Source organism: Petromyzon marinus, chromosome 29 (assembly GCF_048934315.1).
Source record: "Petromyzon marinus isolate PM22_M1 ecotype Great Lakes invasive population chromosome 29, UKy_Petmar_22M1.pri1.0, whole genome shotgun sequence".
Lineage (NCBI taxonomy): Eukaryota > Metazoa > Chordata > Hyperoartia > Petromyzontiformes > Petromyzontidae > Petromyzon > Petromyzon marinus.
In genome coordinates, this window is record NC_133695.1 from 10,209,281 (window position 1) to 10,229,003 (window position 19,723).

The window sequence follows — 19,723 nt, forward strand, 5'->3', positions numbered from 1 at the left end:
GCTAGCGGTTCATGGAGGAAATTACAACTCCTTCAAGAGCTGAAGCTGCCAGCGCGCGTGGAGGCGGAACGTCGGACATCATGCAAAACGACACGCTGCCCAACCTGAAAAGAGCTGCTGCAGCACAAGATTGATCCGTTCTTTAATAGGAAATTACTTTCATGACCCACGACCGTATTTAATTGCTGTGGATTAATTCAGACGTTTTTTCGTGTCGCTCGTATTCCTGCTTTTTTGTGTTCGTTAAAGTTGAGAGCTCTGGGGTGGAAAAAAAATATCCATATGAATCCGAATAAAACTCAGAGAAAATCAGGAGAAATCAGGAGAAATCCATACCCATTCGCAGGGGCGGAGCCAGGGGGGGGTGACATTCTGCATATAAGTGTACGACACTCGGTCTGGCGGACTCCGTGCAACTGCATCGTCAGAGTGTGTCGCCAACCGATGGCGTCTAGTTCAACAGCCTAACTCTCTAATCATTCTTGAAATTAAAATGTGTTGAATGTCACCCCGGCCTGAAATCCTGGCTCCGCCCCTGCCCATTCGCGATCTGGCTGCGAAGTGACTAGTACATGCTTCCACCGTTATTCATTGATTAACTCACCACAGAGAGAAAGCAATTTTCCAGTGACAATAAAGTGACACCTTGTATCTGTGGCCAGTGGTTCACCGTCTGAATGTTGCAAGTTTAAATCTCGGTTGGGAGTCACTAATCCCTCGAGGGTCGATAAAACAGGGAACCACTTTGTGGGGAAGTCAACAGGAGTGATCCTGTGGTCAAACTCCACCTTCATTTGAGTCACAAGTCACGTTGACTTTAGCTTGTGGTCTCACGGTTTACGCAGTGATTCATGGAAATGGTTGTTTTGTGTAAAAGGACGAGCGAATGCCTCGCAACGCTGGTGCATCAGTGTTGATGATCCAGTGTTTAGAAACGTGCGTTTAGAGTATTTGGCTGCTATACATTTTAACACGATAAGCCACTTCGTTGAGCTATTATTTGTGGCCAGGCCGCTTCTGAAAAAGAGCCTTATCTCGATTTGAAGCTTTCGAGACTGCAGTAATTACTCTTTTGTTCTTTCTTTACCGAAATAACTAAAGAATTAGAGCCTTACCTGTTTAAAAAAAAATGCATTTAGTAGTTAAGTTTCAGTTCATCAAAATGCACTGCACCACAAGGGGACCTCGTGTAAAAAAAGAAAATGTGGATTCATTGGGGCACGTTGCTGCGTTTTACGTGAAGCCGCAAACTTTTCGATCGCCCCCCCCCTCTCTCGCCCGTAATCAGGCCAGCCTCCCGCAGAACATCTCGTCCGTTTATGAGCAGAGCGCTCATGCGCAGACAGTAATGGCAGCCCTTTCCATTCACAATCACGAGACATTATAAGTGGGCACATTCTCAAAGGTCACCTTTAATTACTAATTAGCCAGAATGCACACAGCTGGCTGGCTATTTGTATTATTGCACAAACCGTTACAATAATGAGTAGCGTGTACAATTACATTTGCGCTAATAATGTTACAAAAATAACGTTAAACAGAAAAAGAAAAAAAAAATTGCTCCCCCCAACAAAATTAGCACACCGCCTCTTCTATTTATAATGAGCACATTTACAAGTGTGCCATTACCGTGGATTAGCCGATTGTCGTACACCAGATAGGATATCCCTCACTCTTTTAACAGGGACAACTGGCAGTTTGGCTTTAAGCAACTTTCCATTAGCTGAACGCTCCCACCCGATCTCACAAAACCTTGCCGTGCGCGACTATAATTGGCCATAAGGCACGGCGGAGATGGTGCAGCACGTTTACAGTGTTAAGTTGCTTACAGCAGCTGCTATGATCACCTCCTTTTGTCTGTAAACTTTGGTCATCTACACCGGCGGCGCACCCTGTGAATGCCAAGCAAAGTGTCCGGAAGGCTTAAGGGAGAGGCACATTTAAGCCGCGGCAAAAGCAGGAGCTCTCTTGAAATAGGTGACACTTCAATTCTGGGAGACGAGATTGTAGATTTTTCATGCCACTGCATGGGCATAGGACGAAGAACTTGCGGGCACATTGACGGACGTAATTTAACGTTTCGAAGGAATCTGCATTAATGTAGTGATTAAAATTAAGCGAGCAATGCTACACGCATTGGACGCGAAAGCTTGCACGTGCAATTTTAAATACACGTTCAAAACATGAATGCCAAATGCTGTATTTAAAGCTTAATAATAATATTATTTTCTATTCATTAAACACAGAAAACAGTGAACCATCTTTGTCAGTTGTATACCCAAAAAGGCCTCACTGGGTTTATGGGACCCCTTTTCAACAGGATTTTCCCAAAAAAAATGCGTTGCAAAATCACAAATATACATTCGTCAATAACACAGCGTGGCTGCGGCCATGCAACCTCAACCATGGACCGTACAGTAAACCACCGTAGTCTGTGCTCCTTTAACAGAGGAGGACGAACGGCAAGCCCACACGAAACTCTCTCTCTCCTCAATCCCGTTCTGCGTGGCTAGCAGACCTGGACATTGGCATCTAGCTCCTGAACATACATGTTTTTTTACAAAGCCAGTTTTAGTTAAGAACAAAGCTATTTCCATACGAAATAATAGAAATTCGCTCAAAGGGAAAAAAACAAAAACAAATATTCAGTGTCGGTGACCTTTTGGGTAATGGGCCCTTCTATCCTTTCAGGGTGCGGCTTGAGGATGCATCGCCTCACTCTCTGTGTGGCTGAAGGCAAAGTATCGGCCACTGTCATAACAGAGCTGGGATGTTGGGTGCTGACTGTGCACTAATTGCTGTATCTGGCAGAATGGAGGAAGTGAATACGAGGTGCGATGGTATCAATTGCCGTGGCGAGCTCTTGATTATTGTGTTTTCAAGCTCCGAGTGCTGAATGTTTGATTTCCTAAGGGGTAGAACTCTATACTTCATTAGCTGCCGTTTGATGCCAAATTTATCGTGGCGTGCAAGCGCTGCAGTTAAGCAAGCCTCGGCAAATGCGGACGCACGGTAACACGTGGCCGGCAGTGATTGTGTCTCTCTGCAGAGGAGACGAATCGTGGCCTTGCAATGCAGTCAACTGGCGTGACACATTGAGTTGTTGTACAGAGAAGTTTTCTTTTTTTCCCCCAAAATAAAAATTAAATACATTAAGAGCGCTCTTTTTGTCCACTCCAATGTGAGGCACCAACACGATTGTTTTATCTGCCATGTTATCTGCAAATCACTACGTGACTTTACCGAATAGAACCAAAGAGTATGGATCCTTGCGGTCACGAAAGCTTCAAATCTAGAATATCCGCAAATTGTTTCACCATTAATCCATGGAAATAAATCACGGACATGCGTGAATAGTAGGATGAGTAGGGGCATGGATAATAGGAGTTTTCACTGGCCCTTGACTTTTTTCTGATTGTAAGAGTCGCGAGTAATAGGGTCGTAGATAAGAGGCGAGTCTGCAGTCGACAAATATTGTTCTTAACCCAGCTTACCTCGATTTGGCTGCAGTGAGAAAACTCAGGACCAGGGTAAATGTGAATCTGGATTCTGCTGCCTTCATGACCGTTGTAAACCTGCAACATGGCTTGGAAAGGGTCATTTAATTAAAATAAATTTCTGAAAAAATAAGTTCAAAGGTTAATGACCAGCTTGTGCGTGGTTATTTGTCTTTATTGACTATTTGATAATGGTGCATAGATTATGGAACATAGAGTAATATTGACATTGTTGTCATTGTAGAAACCGCCAATACAATTCTATTTTATAGACAAAGACTAAGATCACCCAGCTGCCTTTGCGTCCCCATTGCTGATGTTTCCACACCGCACCGCATTATCGTTTATTGCCGAACCTACTTAGGAGAGGCCCAGGAACGGGTCAAATGCACGCCACTGATCTTGGCCGAGAGCGGGAATTGAACTCGTGCGACTGGTCGTCTTCGCACGCGTGTGTACGCACCCACAGACACGGACAGCGTATATAATATTTTGTTCTGCAAAACATGTTTGTGGTACATATCTGTATTTGTTTACATGTACACACTTCAATTGTATACACATACACATATTTTACACGGCTTCTTATTTACACAATGATAAAAAAACACAGCCTCCATTTATTTCTCATCAGGCCCTGTAGCAAGATACCTTTTAAGGCTGAGTTGACCTAAGTGACGCCCAGGACAAGTTTACTCAAAAATGTGTAAATACATTCCAAGGTGGCAGTGACTGTAGTACAATTCACCGAACCACAAATGCATCAAATTACTTAGCTACTAACATTGACCCCCACGTTCATTGGTACCCATTATATACGCAACGTTGGGCCGACATTGGCCCAACGTTGGTCCAACGTTGCATGTCTACTGAGTACGTATCATCGTGATACATAAATCTAAGGATTTGGTTATTTTTTATACGTCTGTTATGTTGTGTAAATTACACACTCGTGCTCATTTGGACTCATGTAGCGAATGAAATGGAATAAACGCGACTGTAAAAATGAAGCCGTAGCACAAACGAGACTACAGTCCAGCCAAAGATTACTCGTTTTTTATGTATATAATCGCTGGTGGAAGAGGTGAATTATTCCCAAAAAAGTTATGACAAAGATCCCATGTATAGCCTTTAACAGACTGTTGGGGCAAGTGCTGTGAGAGACCGCCTACGAAGGCCGATTCGGCACACGAAGGGGTGATGTGGCAATTACCGATGCCCGGCAGCCTTTGTCTCCCGAGTGCTGATTCGTATGCACACTGCACCAGGAGTTCATTTAAGTATGAGTCGACCTACGGTCGGCTCAGAACCTATTCCAACATTTGTCACTGACGTTGGTCGTGAGCAGGAATCGAACTTGGGATTTCCACAGACGGCACACGCCAGCGCAGTTGTGCATGCATCCGGCAGTTGTGGAGTGTTTCCACTACACATTATATATGCGCACACATTCATTGTTCAAGATGCACATAACAGCGGACATATTTACATATTTACTGGGGGTGGGTGGGTCGTCTAGTTACTACTGAGCCAGCCTCCTGCTTCACAGTTCGCTGGCTCAAATCTAACCGAATTCCCACGGTAATGTGCTTTGGGAACATCGTCAAACAAGCATGCTGTCTGCTAATTTGTGTGGACATAAAAAAACGCCACCGTTCTCCAGAGTGCTTGAGTGGTTGCGTGGCCTTGTAAGTCAATGTGCTTTTTGCCGCTGAGCGAGTTTGCATGGGAGACTCGAGGCTTTGAAATCTGCCCATTGGCCCAGTAGCTTGTGCGTAGCTACCCAGCGGTCGTCAAAATTCGGGCCCATTTCGCCCACCCTACCAGCCTCTTTCTTATTCTCCTACAGCTTAGGGAGACACCGGAGTTGTAGAGTTGATGTTTAGACAGGTTTCCATTGCACTTTAATCCGGAACGTGTTTCCGCTGGTGTGAATGCCCCCGTTCTTAACCTCTGTGTGGTTACCTGAATTGTTGTGTTAATAAAAATAAATTTTGGGGGGAAAAAAAAATCACACCAATGTCCGTTTTCAAGAGCAGGTCACCGGGCAAAGCCATGGAGAGCCATGGCGCCCCAATTCGACATTTGAAAATGAAGATAAGTGCTCCTCAACCTAGATGAGCACTTATTGATGGCTTTGAGTAAACATCCCAATGCAGGAGCATAAATTGCCCGGACAAATAAATGCCACCACCATTGTTAGTTGGAAATGTTTCATCCCATTTGCTATTGTCGAGCATAGTGATGATCTTTATTCTGCTGCACAGGTGGTGCTATGCGGCTCTTTTCCTCTTCTGTGCTGCTGTTTGGGCACGTCAGACATTTCACTCCACGTGCTGAGGTAGCTACTTCGGAAAGTAAAGCGATTTAATCCAGAAACGCCAGACATCGTGCCGAACAGCGTGCAAACACAATCCGAAAAGACATCGGAGAGCTGTACAATGCATCAACTCGATTTCGCGTGAAGTTTCACTGCTAGGTCACAAAACAGGTTTCGGAACTCGTCGCCACGACGCCGGGCTTCTCAGTTCTGCATTGTGCTGCGTCCCATCAGCCCAGCGTCGTCACACCAACGGCGAGCCGGTCGTGAGCACAGGCCCGCGCACGGCCAGAAACCACCAGTGGTGCCGGACCCCTCTTGGGGGGGAGCGTGGCCGTCGCCAGTCCCGCCACGTTGCTCCTGATCAACAATTTCCTCTCGCGCCATCGATGCTTTTTTGTTTGTTTTCCCGCACACCTCCGATCGGCACGGTTGGCCACGCACGGTGTGAAAGAAGTTCAACATACTTACATACATACGTACACACACGTACGTGCTCGCGTCATCGCGAGCACGGCAGTGCGGTCCGCGTTCCCTCGCGTGCTCACGTGCGCCCGGTGCGTGCGTGCATTTCTGTCTCTTTGTGTCTCAGGGAACATCGAGTACAGCTGCCCGGCGTCCAACGAGTGCGAGATCACGAAGCGGAGGCGCAAGGCCTGCCAGGCCTGTCGCTTCATGAAGTGCCTCAAAGTGGGAATGCTCCGAGAAGGTTAGAGGCCCCGGCCGCCGGGAGATTCCCTCGGTCGCACGACACACAGCCGCAACTGCTCCTGCAACACGAAGTTGTAGGCGTGTCGCGTATGTTGGTACGTCTCTGGCGCATCGGCCGGTCATCTCGGTCAACCCATGGCACCTGGGTCTGTTCCGTGACCTGCCAGTGGGTGTTCGACACTTTCACGTGGCCCGAAAGTGCATGTAGCCTGGCGCAAGCGCTGTGGTGACGTCACCACCACTTAGTGGCGAATGGCGGTTGTTGTTGTTGTTTGTTGTTTTAGGTATGTATATGGAAATGTTTAACTTCTTTTGCACGATACTTAGACAACTGTGCTAATCAAAGGTGCGGTAATGTCACGAGCCTCCCGCCCTCCCCCCCTGCCCCCCCCAACCATCTCTCTCTCCCCCCAAAATGATGAATTGTGAATTGATTTCCTACTTAGGCTTTCACTGCCAATATTCTGATTCTTAATTAATTTTGATTTGGCGTAGGTCGTCATGCAGGTTTCAATGTCCATTTGTTTTTAAAGCTGAGCTTTGCTAACACCTGGGCTTTTTGTGCGTGCCTGATGATGCTGGATGTGTTCTCCAGAAAAAAACGTCGGACAAAATTCAGGTCTGCTAGAAAAGCTGGATCGATTGCCACGTGACAATCCGATTCGAATGGCTCTGTCGAATTGTGAATTGTCACAGTTTGGGTGTTGTGACTTCAAAAGTCTGTACCGTCTTGCTTTACAGTTTCCTTCCCTGCATTAGGCTGAATATAAGAGTCTTAAATTTCGATTTGAAGCTTTCGTGACTGCAAGGATTCATCTTCTTTGGTTCTTTCGGTAAAGTCACGTAGAATGAGAATAAAATAATAAAATAACACGATAAAATTCTCACGACGTTTCGGCCACAACGCAAGCGGCCGTCTTCAGGTGAAAGGTACAGAACTGTCGGGACGACAGAGCTGAAGACGGCCGCTTGCGTTGTGGCCGAAACGTCGTGAGAATTTTATTGTGTTATTTTATTATTTTATTCTCATTCTACGTGACTTTACCAAAAGAACCAAAGAAGATATGAGTCTTATTTGCTTAAACTTCGTGCGATAAAAAACCACACACATTCTTGCGTGCATGATTCTCTTTTAATAATTAAATCGGTTGTTACATGCCTCCTAAGTTTCAGGTCTAATAAGGTAAATACAATACACATTTAAATTCAACACATTTCCTATAGAAAGTGCGCGGTGCGTTTTGTTTTGTACGAGTCCAGTGTCGCCATCGCAGAGATTTCCGTACCGGGGAAATCCACGGGAAAATTAATGAATTTCTTCAGCAAAATGCCACTGGGCATCTTTGCTAAATGAGCTGTGTTCTTCTCAATGGAGCTGCCCTTTACGCAAGAGAGATTGAAGGAAATAAACATTCTTTTGGGGCACCCCCCCCAGCATGCTGGGCTACTGAAGGGTCTGAGTTTACGGTTTGTTTGAAACAGCAGGGCATTGTGAATGCTGGTGGGTTAATTTATTTCAAAATTACTAGAGGCTGGGCTGGTTGGGTGGGATCACATCTACGGGGCCTACTCATTCCGGCGTCGCAGGATCGTGAGATTTAGCAGCGGCAACTTGAGGATTCCTTCATCCAGCAGTGGATTGATAGCGTGGTTTTAACCCTTTCCCTTTCCGAGACGTTTGCAAGTTGCAGGGTGGGGGTCCCGTTCACCGCTGAATCTCGGAGCACACAAGCGGCTCAGCGTTAATTTAATTTAGAGAGGTGTAGTAGTGCTGTTGTTTTTAAAGACATCACACTTACCGCAGAGAACTGTAGTGACACGACCGCACTCTAGGATAGCCGGTGCCAAACTGTGCCACACGCCCTCCCGCATGGCCTTGTGGAAGCCTTGGTACCGATAAAGTTATTTTATTTTAGTTTTTATTCCGATGACGTACATCTATGTAATCTGAAAGCAACCGCAAGTAAAACGGATAATGTCTATACATGTACGTCATTGAAACAGGAAAGGGTTAATTTGGGCTATCCAGCTTCTAGTTTTAAAAGCGTCAAACGAAATGGGGAGTATACGTGTGTTAATCCACAGATTACGCGACCTTTCGTCGAATAAGAGCCTTAAGATAATTTCATGAAGAATATTTACTCTTAAAATATTCACAATAATTACACACGCATATGAGCGTACGCACATATTCAACCACCGTCGGTCTCATAGATGTGACTATTGTATCTCTCAGACGTGCGTGTGCATGTGTGTGTAGCAGTGACATGTTGTTAAATGAACTACATACGGATATGCAGATATGCTTCAATGATGTATAATATTATAGACCTGGGGTCATGCCACGAGCCATATACATTAGTGGCAATTGTTGCCTGAACCTGGCCTGGCGCTTGGGCTTCCCTTAGGTCACCTCTGCATGAAATAATTGTAAGAATATGGCATAGGTTGCTTTACTTCGTCACTAGTCGTGGTGCAGGACATTCGACTCGTCTGTGTAATATATACGGTTTGTGTAATACAGTGAGCGAAAAAAGTATTTGATCCCCTGCTGATTTTGTACGTTTGCCGACTGACAAATAAATGATCAGTCTAATTTTAATGGTAGGTTTATTTGAACAGTGAGAGACAGAATAATAACAAAACAAATCCAGAAAAACGCATGTCAAAAATGTTATAAATTGATTTGCATTTTAATGAGGAAAATAAGTATTTGACCCCTCTGCAAAACATGACTTAGTACTTGGTGGCAAAACCCTTGTTGGCAATCACAGAGGTCAGACGTTTCTTGTAGTTGGCCACCAGGTTTGCACACATCTCAGGAGGGATTTTGGCCTACTCCTTTTTGCAGATTTTCTCCAAATAATTAAGATTTCGAGGCTGACGTTTGGCAACTCGAACCTTCAGCTCCCTCCACAGATTTTCTATGGGATTAAGGTCTGGAGACTGGCTAGGCCACTCCAAGACCTTAATGTGCTTCTTCTTGAGCCACTCCTTTGTTGCCTTGGCCGTGTGTTTTGGGTCATTGTTATGCTGGAATACCCATCCACGACCCATTTTCAATGCCCTGGCTGAGGGAAGGGGGTTCTCACCCAAGATTTGGCGGTACATGGCCCCGTCCATCGTCCCTTTGATGCGGTGAAGTTGTCCTGTCGCTTTTGCAGAAAAACACCCCCAAAGCATAATGTTTCCACCTCCATGTTTGACGGTAGGGATGGCGTTCTTGGGGTCATAGGCAGCATTCCTCCTTCTCCAAACACGGCGAGTTGAGTTGATGCCAAAGAGCTCCATTTTGGTCTCATCTGACCTCAACACTTTCACCCAGTTGTCCTCTGAATCATTCAGATGTTCATTGGCAAACTTCAGACGGGCATGTATATGTGCTTTCTTGAGCAGGGGGACCTTGCGGGCGCTGCAGGATTTCAGTCCTTCACGGCGTAGTGTGTTAGCAATTGTTTTCTTGGTGACTATGGTCCCAGCTGCCTTCAGATCATTGACAAGATCCTCCCGTGTAGTTCTGGGCTGATTCCTCACCGTTCTCATGATCATTGCAACTCCATGAGGTGAGATCTTGCATGGAGCCCCAGGCCGAGGAAGATTGACAGTTCTTTTGTGTTTCTTCCATTTGCGAAGAATCACACCAACTGTTGTCACCTTCTCACCAAGCTGCTTGGCAATGGCCTTGTAGCCCATTCTAGCCTTGTGTAGGTCTACAGTCTTGTCCCTGACATCCTTGGAGAGCTCTTTGGTCTTGGCCATGGTGGAGAGTTTGGAATCTGATTGATTGATTGCTTCTGTGGACAGGTTTCTTTTATACAGGTAACAAGCTGAGATTAGGAGCACTCCCTTTAAGAGTGTGCTCCTAATCTCAGCTCGTTACCTGTATAAAAGACACCTGGGAGCCAGCAATCTTTCTGATTGAGAGAGGGTCAAATACTTATTTCCCTCATTAAAATGCAAATCAATTTGTAACATTTTTGACATGCGTTTTTATGGATTTTGTTGTTGTCATTCTGTCTCTCACTGTTCAAATAAACCTACCATTAAAATTATAGACCGATCATTTCTTTGTCAGTGGGTAAATGTACAAAATCAGCACGTGATCAAATACTTTTTTCCCTCACTGTATATACATTTGCGTATGATACGGTTTGTGTAGTATACTGTACCTGAACAGGTGCTCCACTGGTCCTAAGCCAAATGGAATAATTGTATATCTTAGCATGTGTGCTATAGCTGAGTGCATGCACTTCGACGTGACATGGTTGCATGCATGTGTGTGATTACACGCATATTGGGAGTGGTCATCGGGAGGTGCAGTGTCGTGGTTAGCACGCTGAGCAATGAACCCAGTGACCCGAGTTCGATTTCCACTCGTGGACAAGACCGGAAGCGAATATTTGAACTGGTACTGGGCCTCCCCTAGGTCGACTTGGCCTCAAATTAGTACCTGGTTACGGTGTGTAAATCGTTGGCACTTTGGAGACAAAGGCGGCTGGGCGTGGCGCTGGACACCCAACTCGTTGTGTGCCATGCCGGCCTTCATCGGTGCTCGCTTACAGCACTTGCCCCAACAGTCTGTTAAAGGTGACATACGGGGGGATCTTTGTGTGCGTGTATGAAAGCACGCACTTGTGCATGCACGTGTGTGTGTATGTGTTCTCTCCCATGCTTGTCTGTCTTATTTACTCAAGCGTCAGAGCCTATTGAACCATGCCTGTGTATATTGTCCCGTGCAAATAGAACCTCGCTCACGAATAGCAATGGATCACCACGTTGAAGGCCATCCACTGTGATTCCACAACAAAGGCGGCGTTCTCTTCAAGATTACCAAGCACCGAACAAAAACATCAGCCAATTACATCCCAACACAGCTCGTGTAAATGCAGCGATTTCCAGCTATACACACGCAGGGAGATCTCAGGCTCCCCCTTAGCATGTAGCCATGCTTCAGCTACTCCTGTACGCCTCCACACCTTAGCAAAAAGGGGAATTAATTTAATATATATTTTTAAATCACTTGATGGATCACTCCGTGCATTCATGTGGAGTATGGAGCCAGCTTGCCTTTCTCGCCAGCGCTACGCATTCCCTTTGTGCCGGGAGATCAATGGCAAAACATGACGCATGTCAAAGGCATGGCTGTGCGTAACATATGGCCCTAGTTAACGAATCAATGGGGTGATACGCCACGTTCACTTGAAACAGTCAATAACTGGAATTAGTTGGCTCTTAATTGTAATATTTCTTAATTACGCTACGTCCACTGCTGGCCTACGCCTGCAATATATTAATAAGGGGAGTCAATCGGGTGTGCTTGGAAGGGGCACTGCGTATGTTGACGCAGTACGATTTCAGTGGCGTTGAATATGCACTTTTAGTGCTGTGTTGCAATGAAAATGGAGATAATTTTCTTTTGGCTGAAATATTTTAAAAAAAAGTCATCCTTCTGCCTGGCAGATCTTGAGGTGCAGCATTGAAAGTGCTCAACCAAAATATCAAGTACATTGTTGAATAACTTTAGCCAGCTCCGTGTGCCATTGTCCGTTAACGCAAGCCCCGTGAATGGTATAGAGGGCTGCTGTATACGACATAATGCTTTGCTGGTTGGGTGACGGGAATATTCCGCGATGATAACTACTTAGAAAAGTGAAACGATTGAATATTTATCATACCAAAAGTAAAAAAAAGAAGTCATACATATAGCATTTTCATTTGGTGGCCAGACCAGAGACGCTATGAGCTTGCAATGAGCCACATGCTCCTGTCCCATGTGTGCCTTATGTACGTGTACAGGACATGCCATATAAATACAGTATCGCATCATGGGACCTCCCTTGCCAGTATGAAGGGAGGTCCCATGATGTAGCCCTTCACCCCGAGCTACAAATGTCCCGATAGTGGCATTGTCTTTGTGCTGTTCGCCTTTTGGCGTTGTCCTCTGGTCTAACACCGTTTGAGACTAGGCTCTAAAGAAAGCTGTCTCTGGTGTGGACCAATCAGTTTCAAAGATAATGCATCATATACTGTCAGAGCATGTTTTTGGTTATTTGAATGTTCACCAGAAGTATCTGTGGTTAATGCAGACATGATTCCTTGCAAAAGGTTTCAGTTTGGTGTTTTAACATCTGAACACCTCCTGTTTTATTGCCGGAAAGGGTAAAACCTATTCTTATATTCAGTTTCTCGTGATGCAATGTGACCTGAATTTCTTCACGTGCATTTTAATACGGCGTTAACTTGACATACCGTACCGATAAGAGAAACAAAAAAAACATGTGGAACGAGTTTTGTATATTTGGAATTTCAAGGGCAATTTCAGACATTGATAATTGACATGTTATAGTAATTTTAAGTGTCCTTAGTGGGAACAATTCTGATATTACCATGTGAATTACACCTTTGGTAGAAAGGTGCCTTATATATTTTTTGATTACTGGTGGGGAAAAGTGCAGAAGCAACGTCAAATTACTTAGTTCACCGCTACTTTTGGATTAATACGAAAGAAAAAGTAAAATTGGATCATCCAATTTGTCCGCATGTAGGCCCGATTTTAAGATTTTGTTTTCAGTTTGGTAAGAAAATTTGCAATACGTCATGCCTATTTTTCACAAGTGTTTATACACAGACTAATATATATATACACACACACGGGCCTCAGGTTTTCAAACTTTGTGTTTTTTTATTGAGATTTTCCGCAAGTTTATTTTTTTTGAAGAAGAATAAAAAAAACACTTCTACATTCAGATACTGAAACTATTTAACACTCTGACCCCCTGGGCCCAAGGCCTCTGTAGGTTTTAACATTTACTCCCGTGGAATTATATCGGCCCGGTTGCACCCCCTGTTTGTTTTTAATAGAAACCTGCTCTGGCGATATATTGAAACGCTTTTAGGGAAAGATTAATCCTGTGTTTTTTTTGTGGCGGCGTTTTCTTTTGTGTACAAATAGCTGCGGGCGGGCGAGGGGGAAACAGCGGGGACACGGTACAGTTGGTAAAATTGTAAACCCACCTCTCTCTTAAAATAAATAATATACTGTATAAATACAAGGTGGTATTTACTGTGCTTTAAATTGGGTAAGCCTGGATTTGGCGATGCTGGTGGAAGAAGAAATGTTTGAAGTTTTATACGCAAAATGCATTAGACGTTTCAAATTGAGGTAAACCTAGATATTTTTAACTTGCAAAACACTTTCGTTTATTTAAAGTTAATTTGGCGTACTAAAATGTGTTTCTTTTGGTTTGCAATCGTTTTTTTCCTATGTTTGAAATGTGCCTATCTCCATTCCACGGTGTTTCCGTATTGCATAATGCACGGTGGAGCCTATACACAATACTGAGAGTTTGTTGCTTGTTTACATTTCATAGTGTGTATGTTTACTGGTTCCTATTTCAACCTTGTTCGATAATCCTCATCCTCCTAAATCAACTAGTATTGCCTTTCAGTCGTCATCGGTTGCGTCAACAATGTCGGCATCTCTCCCTTCTTCATGAGTGAATTGGGGGCATTGCTCTTCTCTTAAGGTGGCCAACAGTGCTCCTTCGTTCGTTCGTTTCTCAGTCCGCTTGTCCTGGTGAGGGTCATGGCAGCAGCGTGTTGGGTAGGGCGGTCCAGACCTCGCTGTCCCTGGCGACAGACTCTAGCACTACAATACTATACACTACACTATACACTACTATACTATACACTACTATACTATACACTACAATACACTACACTATACACTACTATACTATACACTACACTATACACTACTATACTATACACTACAATACACTACACTATACACTACTATACTATAGACTACAATACACTACACTATACACTACTATACTACACACTACGGTCCAGACCTCCCTGTCCCTGGCGACAGACTCTAGCACTACAATACTATACATTACGCTATGCACTACTATATACTACACTATACACTACTATACACTACACTATACACTACTATACACTACACTATACACTACTATACACTACACTATACACTAGTATACAGTACACTATACACTACTATACACTACACTATACACTAGTATACATTACACTATACACTTCTATAAACTACACTATACACTACACTACTATACACTACTATACACTACACTATACACTAGTATACAGTACACTATACACTACTATACACATTACTATACACTAGTATACATTACACTATACACTACTATAAACTACACTATACACTACACTATACACTAATATACACTACACTATACACTACTATACTATACACTACAATACACTACACTATACACTACTATACTACACACTACGGTCCATACCTCCCTGTCCCTGGCGACAGACTCTCGCACTAAATTACTATACACTATTGAACATTACAGCATACACTATTATACTATAAACTACTATACACTACACTATACACTACTCTACTGTTCACTATACTATACACTACTATACACACCTATACACAGACTCTGGCTCTTCCTGGGGAATTCCCAGGCGTTCCCAGGCCAGCCGAGCGACATCGTCCCGCCAGCAACAGCAGCGTGGTCCCGGGCCGGCCCCGGGGTCTTGGCCCAGTGTGCCGTGCTGCTGCTGCTGCTGCCCGGGAGAGTTCCAGGGGAAGTCTACCGGGGGGCATCGTCACCAGGTGTCGGAACCACCTCAGTTGGCTCCTCTCGATCCGGAGGAGGAGCGGTTCGACTCCGAGGTTCCCCCAGATTATCGAACTCCTCAACCGATGATGGAGAGTGAGCCCGGCAACCTTGCATAGAAAACCTCATCTCGGTGGTGCAGAGCTAGCGGTAGAAATTCCATTTTCCTATGACAGTGGACAGTCACTCCAACAACCACTGTTGCCTTCCCACAAAGTGGCACTCTTTTGTTACATATTCCCGTGAGATGATGGTTTGAGGGGACACCATGGTATAGGGTCTGTGTGGTTAAATAATGGGGTTAATGAAGATAGACGTGCAGATTTGTGTTGCCGTTTAAATTATGGATTTGGCAACATAATTCTAAAGTTAAAGTGGTTTCGCAGTGAAATGAGCATGCCATGATGCTCATTTCTCCTTTACAGCCCTCCCAGAGTGCTGCAAATTCCACAATATTATGACAGGGGTGAGTTGATCCAACCTCCTGGGTGAGGCCGCTAACAAAACCCCACTGCCTCATCCTGCACTGCTTCCTGCTGCGTGTCTGGCGCCAGTGCTATGGTTTTGAATGCTGCAACAGGACGAACCCATGTTGGGCAGCATTACAGAATCCACGCATATGTGCGTGGTTGTTCTTCCTTGATTAAAATATCCGTTGAAGCTATGTATCGCGATAACGACTTCATCGGCAGTATTTAAACAGATTGTTATCTTCGTCATCGTTTTTAATAGCGCTTGTTAATGAAGAAGTTACTTAAATAGATTGTGCATGCGTGACATCCCATGATTTATGCCATGTTAAAGGTGATTTGGAATGTTTTGTGAGCACATTATGAATGTATCGTTCAACATAGCAACCGCTACCGTCAATGCACTCATTCTATGACAATGGATCGTTCGAACCTACACTCATAATTGGTGAGTGCATATCCCTTCGCCTCGTTATGAAGAGATACATGTGCCTGGTGCACTGGGTCAGATCTGATTTGGAGAGTAATTTGAGGCAAAGTGAAAACACAGCACGACACTTTCCCACGTTTGCCCTTTTAAACTGCTCCAAGTTACGCATGACAGTGCAACACTACTGTATGCGTGTACCGTATATAACATACTCTGCAATACTGTGGAAAAATAAACCCACATATTCACCAACAGTATCGGCAATGTAACATATACAGGTATATAGATATAGGAGATCATCGTGGGGACCAGTAGCAGAATGATTAGCGCAATGCACTATGAACCCAGTGACCTGAATTCGATTCCCGGCCACGGCTAACATCAGTGGCGAGCGATATCTGAACTGGTCCGGGCTTTGTCTCCTTCGATGAACCACACCGACCAGTCCGGCGAAGTATGGTCAAACAACCTTCGTGGTGAAGGTGGCGCGGGGTATCTTTCATCCCTCAGTAGGTTGACAAATAGCTGTAAATAATTATTATTTGAATGGTCATATTATTATCATTTTTATGTTATAGTGTGTCTAAACTCGCATTGACAAAGCTACACACAGACCAGTGTAATGCAGTTAGGTCAAACAGCACCCATAACCTACACAGTATAATGGGGGGGCCTTATCATGGCAATGGATCGACAATGGGCTGAATTTTCTTTTTTTAATATTAACTGCAGATGTATGTATGTTGAACTTCTTTTGCACTGCACGTAGCCAACCGTGCTAACTGGAGGTGTAATTATTTGTGTGTGTGTGTATATGTAGCATGAAACTGAGATATACTTTATTTTACGATTGTTAAACTCCGCCGAGAAGACATCTTGCAAAAGAAACCTGGGATTTTTTTTAAAAAAGCAGATTGCACCAAGAATATATATCGGATACAAAAAAAGAGCTGCCTATTTTACCCATGCATATATTAAAACCAAAAATATTGATATACACCGTGTGTGAAGAGAGACATTGTCAAGTGTACGTGTACAGCATAGAGCGAGACTGTGTGCCGAGTACAATATTCAGTATTTACCTTTTCATACGTCTGCGCTTTAATATTACAGTGCTTTTTTTTCGCATGTATGTACGTTGAACTTATGTCGCACCGTACGTAAAGCAACCGAGTGAAGCAGAAAATATTGCCTCTTATGTAACCGGACACTACATATATGCATTTATGTATGTATGTTTATAAGTGTATCGAGTGCTGGTAGGAGATCAGTCAATATCACAGAACCCCCTGGCTTTCTCGGGCGTTGTTTAGGATGCGCTTATCAGTACAGGCTTTCTTACGTGCACATTTGGTCATGTCATAAAGCAGAGCAGCGATCAGAAAGAGATTTATACGCGCGACTCTTTCCTTTAGCTTGCCGGAACCCAGGAAATGCTACATCTGATATAAATATGACAGCAGATATCCCGTTTACATAAATCTAATTTATTCCGTGGCTTCTGAATGAAATGAATAAGATTTAGGTAAAGTTTCCCGGCAAAACCCCCGAGCCTGCTCTTGTCAGAAAGACATTTGTAAAATGAGAATCATGTCCTATTTAAAAGATGGATTGTTCTGGAAAACACCTCTTCCATGCAACTTTTTCTCAATTTTTTTTAGATTGTGCCATTTTTTTCCCTCCTCAATTTTTATTCAATCATTCTGTTAGCCAGAGGTTTTTTTTAAAAAATATATATAACGTTGATGTAAATGTTGCATTAATACTGGCATAAATTGTTCGGATTCTATTTTGTATACAGTAACTGGATACCAAAAATATCTTAGCTATGTTCACGTTCTGTAGTGCAGTATTACTTATGAGGAATTCATGTATAACCCTTAATTTTATACGTAGGCTTGACCAATATTATGATTCATAACGAGTTTATATTGGGTCAGATTACCATGTTTGTATAATTCTAGTTTTTTTAACTATAACCCTCCACTGCCTGACAGAGCCAATCAAATCATTTTTTTTTTTTGCAAACCGGTTTGGCCCTGAAGCAATGGAGGAAATTATACATTTCTACGGCAGGACCAGTTTACGTATAATATGATCGCTGTGTACACCACATTAAGTGGGCTCATTTTCTAACAACATTAATAACAACAGCACTCTTTATTTATCCAGGAATGCCTCGCCAATTATTAAAATATCTCCAGGAAGGTCCTGAATTTGGGCAGTTTTGCCATTTCCGTAAAACGAGTGTGTGACACGTGGAAGCAGAATGGATTATTACCCAGAGTAAGCTTGACACAGATGGATTCAAGAATGTGTGTGTGCTGTATCTCTTGGCTATCTTGCAGCCCAGTGAGCTTCGGAGATTCACAATCCTGCCCGCGTTCCACCAACCCTTGCCTCCAATGCTGTCTCACAGATGTGCGGAGCAGCGTCAACCCTGAAACTTGATTTTAACTTCGTAGCCTCATGCTTGTGAGTCAAGTTTTCCACGACATAATTACTCGATTGTCCTTGTATTATTTCGATCGTTATTCTACTCCGGCAAGCAGTGAAATTATTGTCGTAGAGCAGCCAACATTTACGTTTGTGAGATCGTTCGTTCAAGTTCTGACCACAGTTGTATCAGCCCATAATTCATTTTTAGTCAATACAATTAATACCTATTCTGGGCAGAGACGTGAATAAAGTTTTGTGTTTAGAGTAACTGCCACAACTATAATAATGTTGGATCTCCACAACAGGCTCCGGACTGCCAGCAGGAATGAGCGGTGACCCAATGCTTTCCTAGGGTTAGATCGCGTACATATAAATGTGTCGTTAACTCGCCACCACCCGACACAACCAATTAGCAAGATTTGTCATGGAAACAAAACATGCCGAAACCTCACTCATTGGCTGTGTCGGGTGGTGGCGGATTTAACGACACATTTATGTTCACGCGATGGAACCCAAAAACCTCTATTGTGGATAACATTGGTCACGAAAACTGTGGCGAGCCCATTTACACTGCTGGGTACACCGAGGTGGAGGGGATTCGATAAACGTGCCAACGTTGTTCCAACTGCCGCACCAGGATGTCAAGTTGAACCACCAACCTCCAGAACGCAGGTCCAACGTGCTAACAATCGCACCACAGCAGCATCCCTGTTTGAGTAAAGGCAATGATGAGCATAGGGCGGTACTCATATCCGTTGGTGGAAATTCCACATTCTATGGCTCAGGTAAATTATTGTATTAGATTAATAAATATACACATGCACGTTTTACGGATCACAGACATATTTTATTTGTGTAAGCTCTTGGTTGGGAAAGTTCGACCCTAAAAGTATCTGCAGGATTATACAAGGCATTTCAATGAAAGTTAAACATTAATTTGGTGTGTAGAGTCTTATGGAATAAGTGGGATGCAATTAGTGGTACAAAAAAACTGAATTGAAAAATATTTTACATGTTCTTGTTCAATGAATATAACGGATATATATTCATGTGAGTGCAGGGAATATTAAACTTGATTGCAGAGGTTTGTGCATACCATCACATTCGTGAATACTATAGTGGAGGAGGACTATGAGAAATGAATGTTAGATTGATGAAAACATAAATGCATAGATGGATTATCATCATGGGGAAGCGGTGACCTCACC

At 43.7% G+C, this 19,723-nt stretch overlaps 1 protein-coding gene across 8 annotated transcripts in view; it reads left to right on the forward strand.

Moving 5' to 3' along the window:
• LOC116947176 (estrogen-related receptor gamma-like) overlaps nt 1–19,723 on the forward strand; it is a 404,855-nt gene that overhangs the window by 268,704 nt on the left and 116,428 nt on the right. For all 8 annotated transcript variants that reach the window (XM_076070555.1, XM_032962634.2, XM_032962633.2 and 5 more), the window contains one exon: nt 6,410–6,526. In XM_076070555.1, the coding sequence (XP_075926670.1) occupies nt 6,410–6,526 (117 nt within the window). The remainder of the gene's footprint in view (nt 1–6,409; nt 6,527–19,723) is intronic.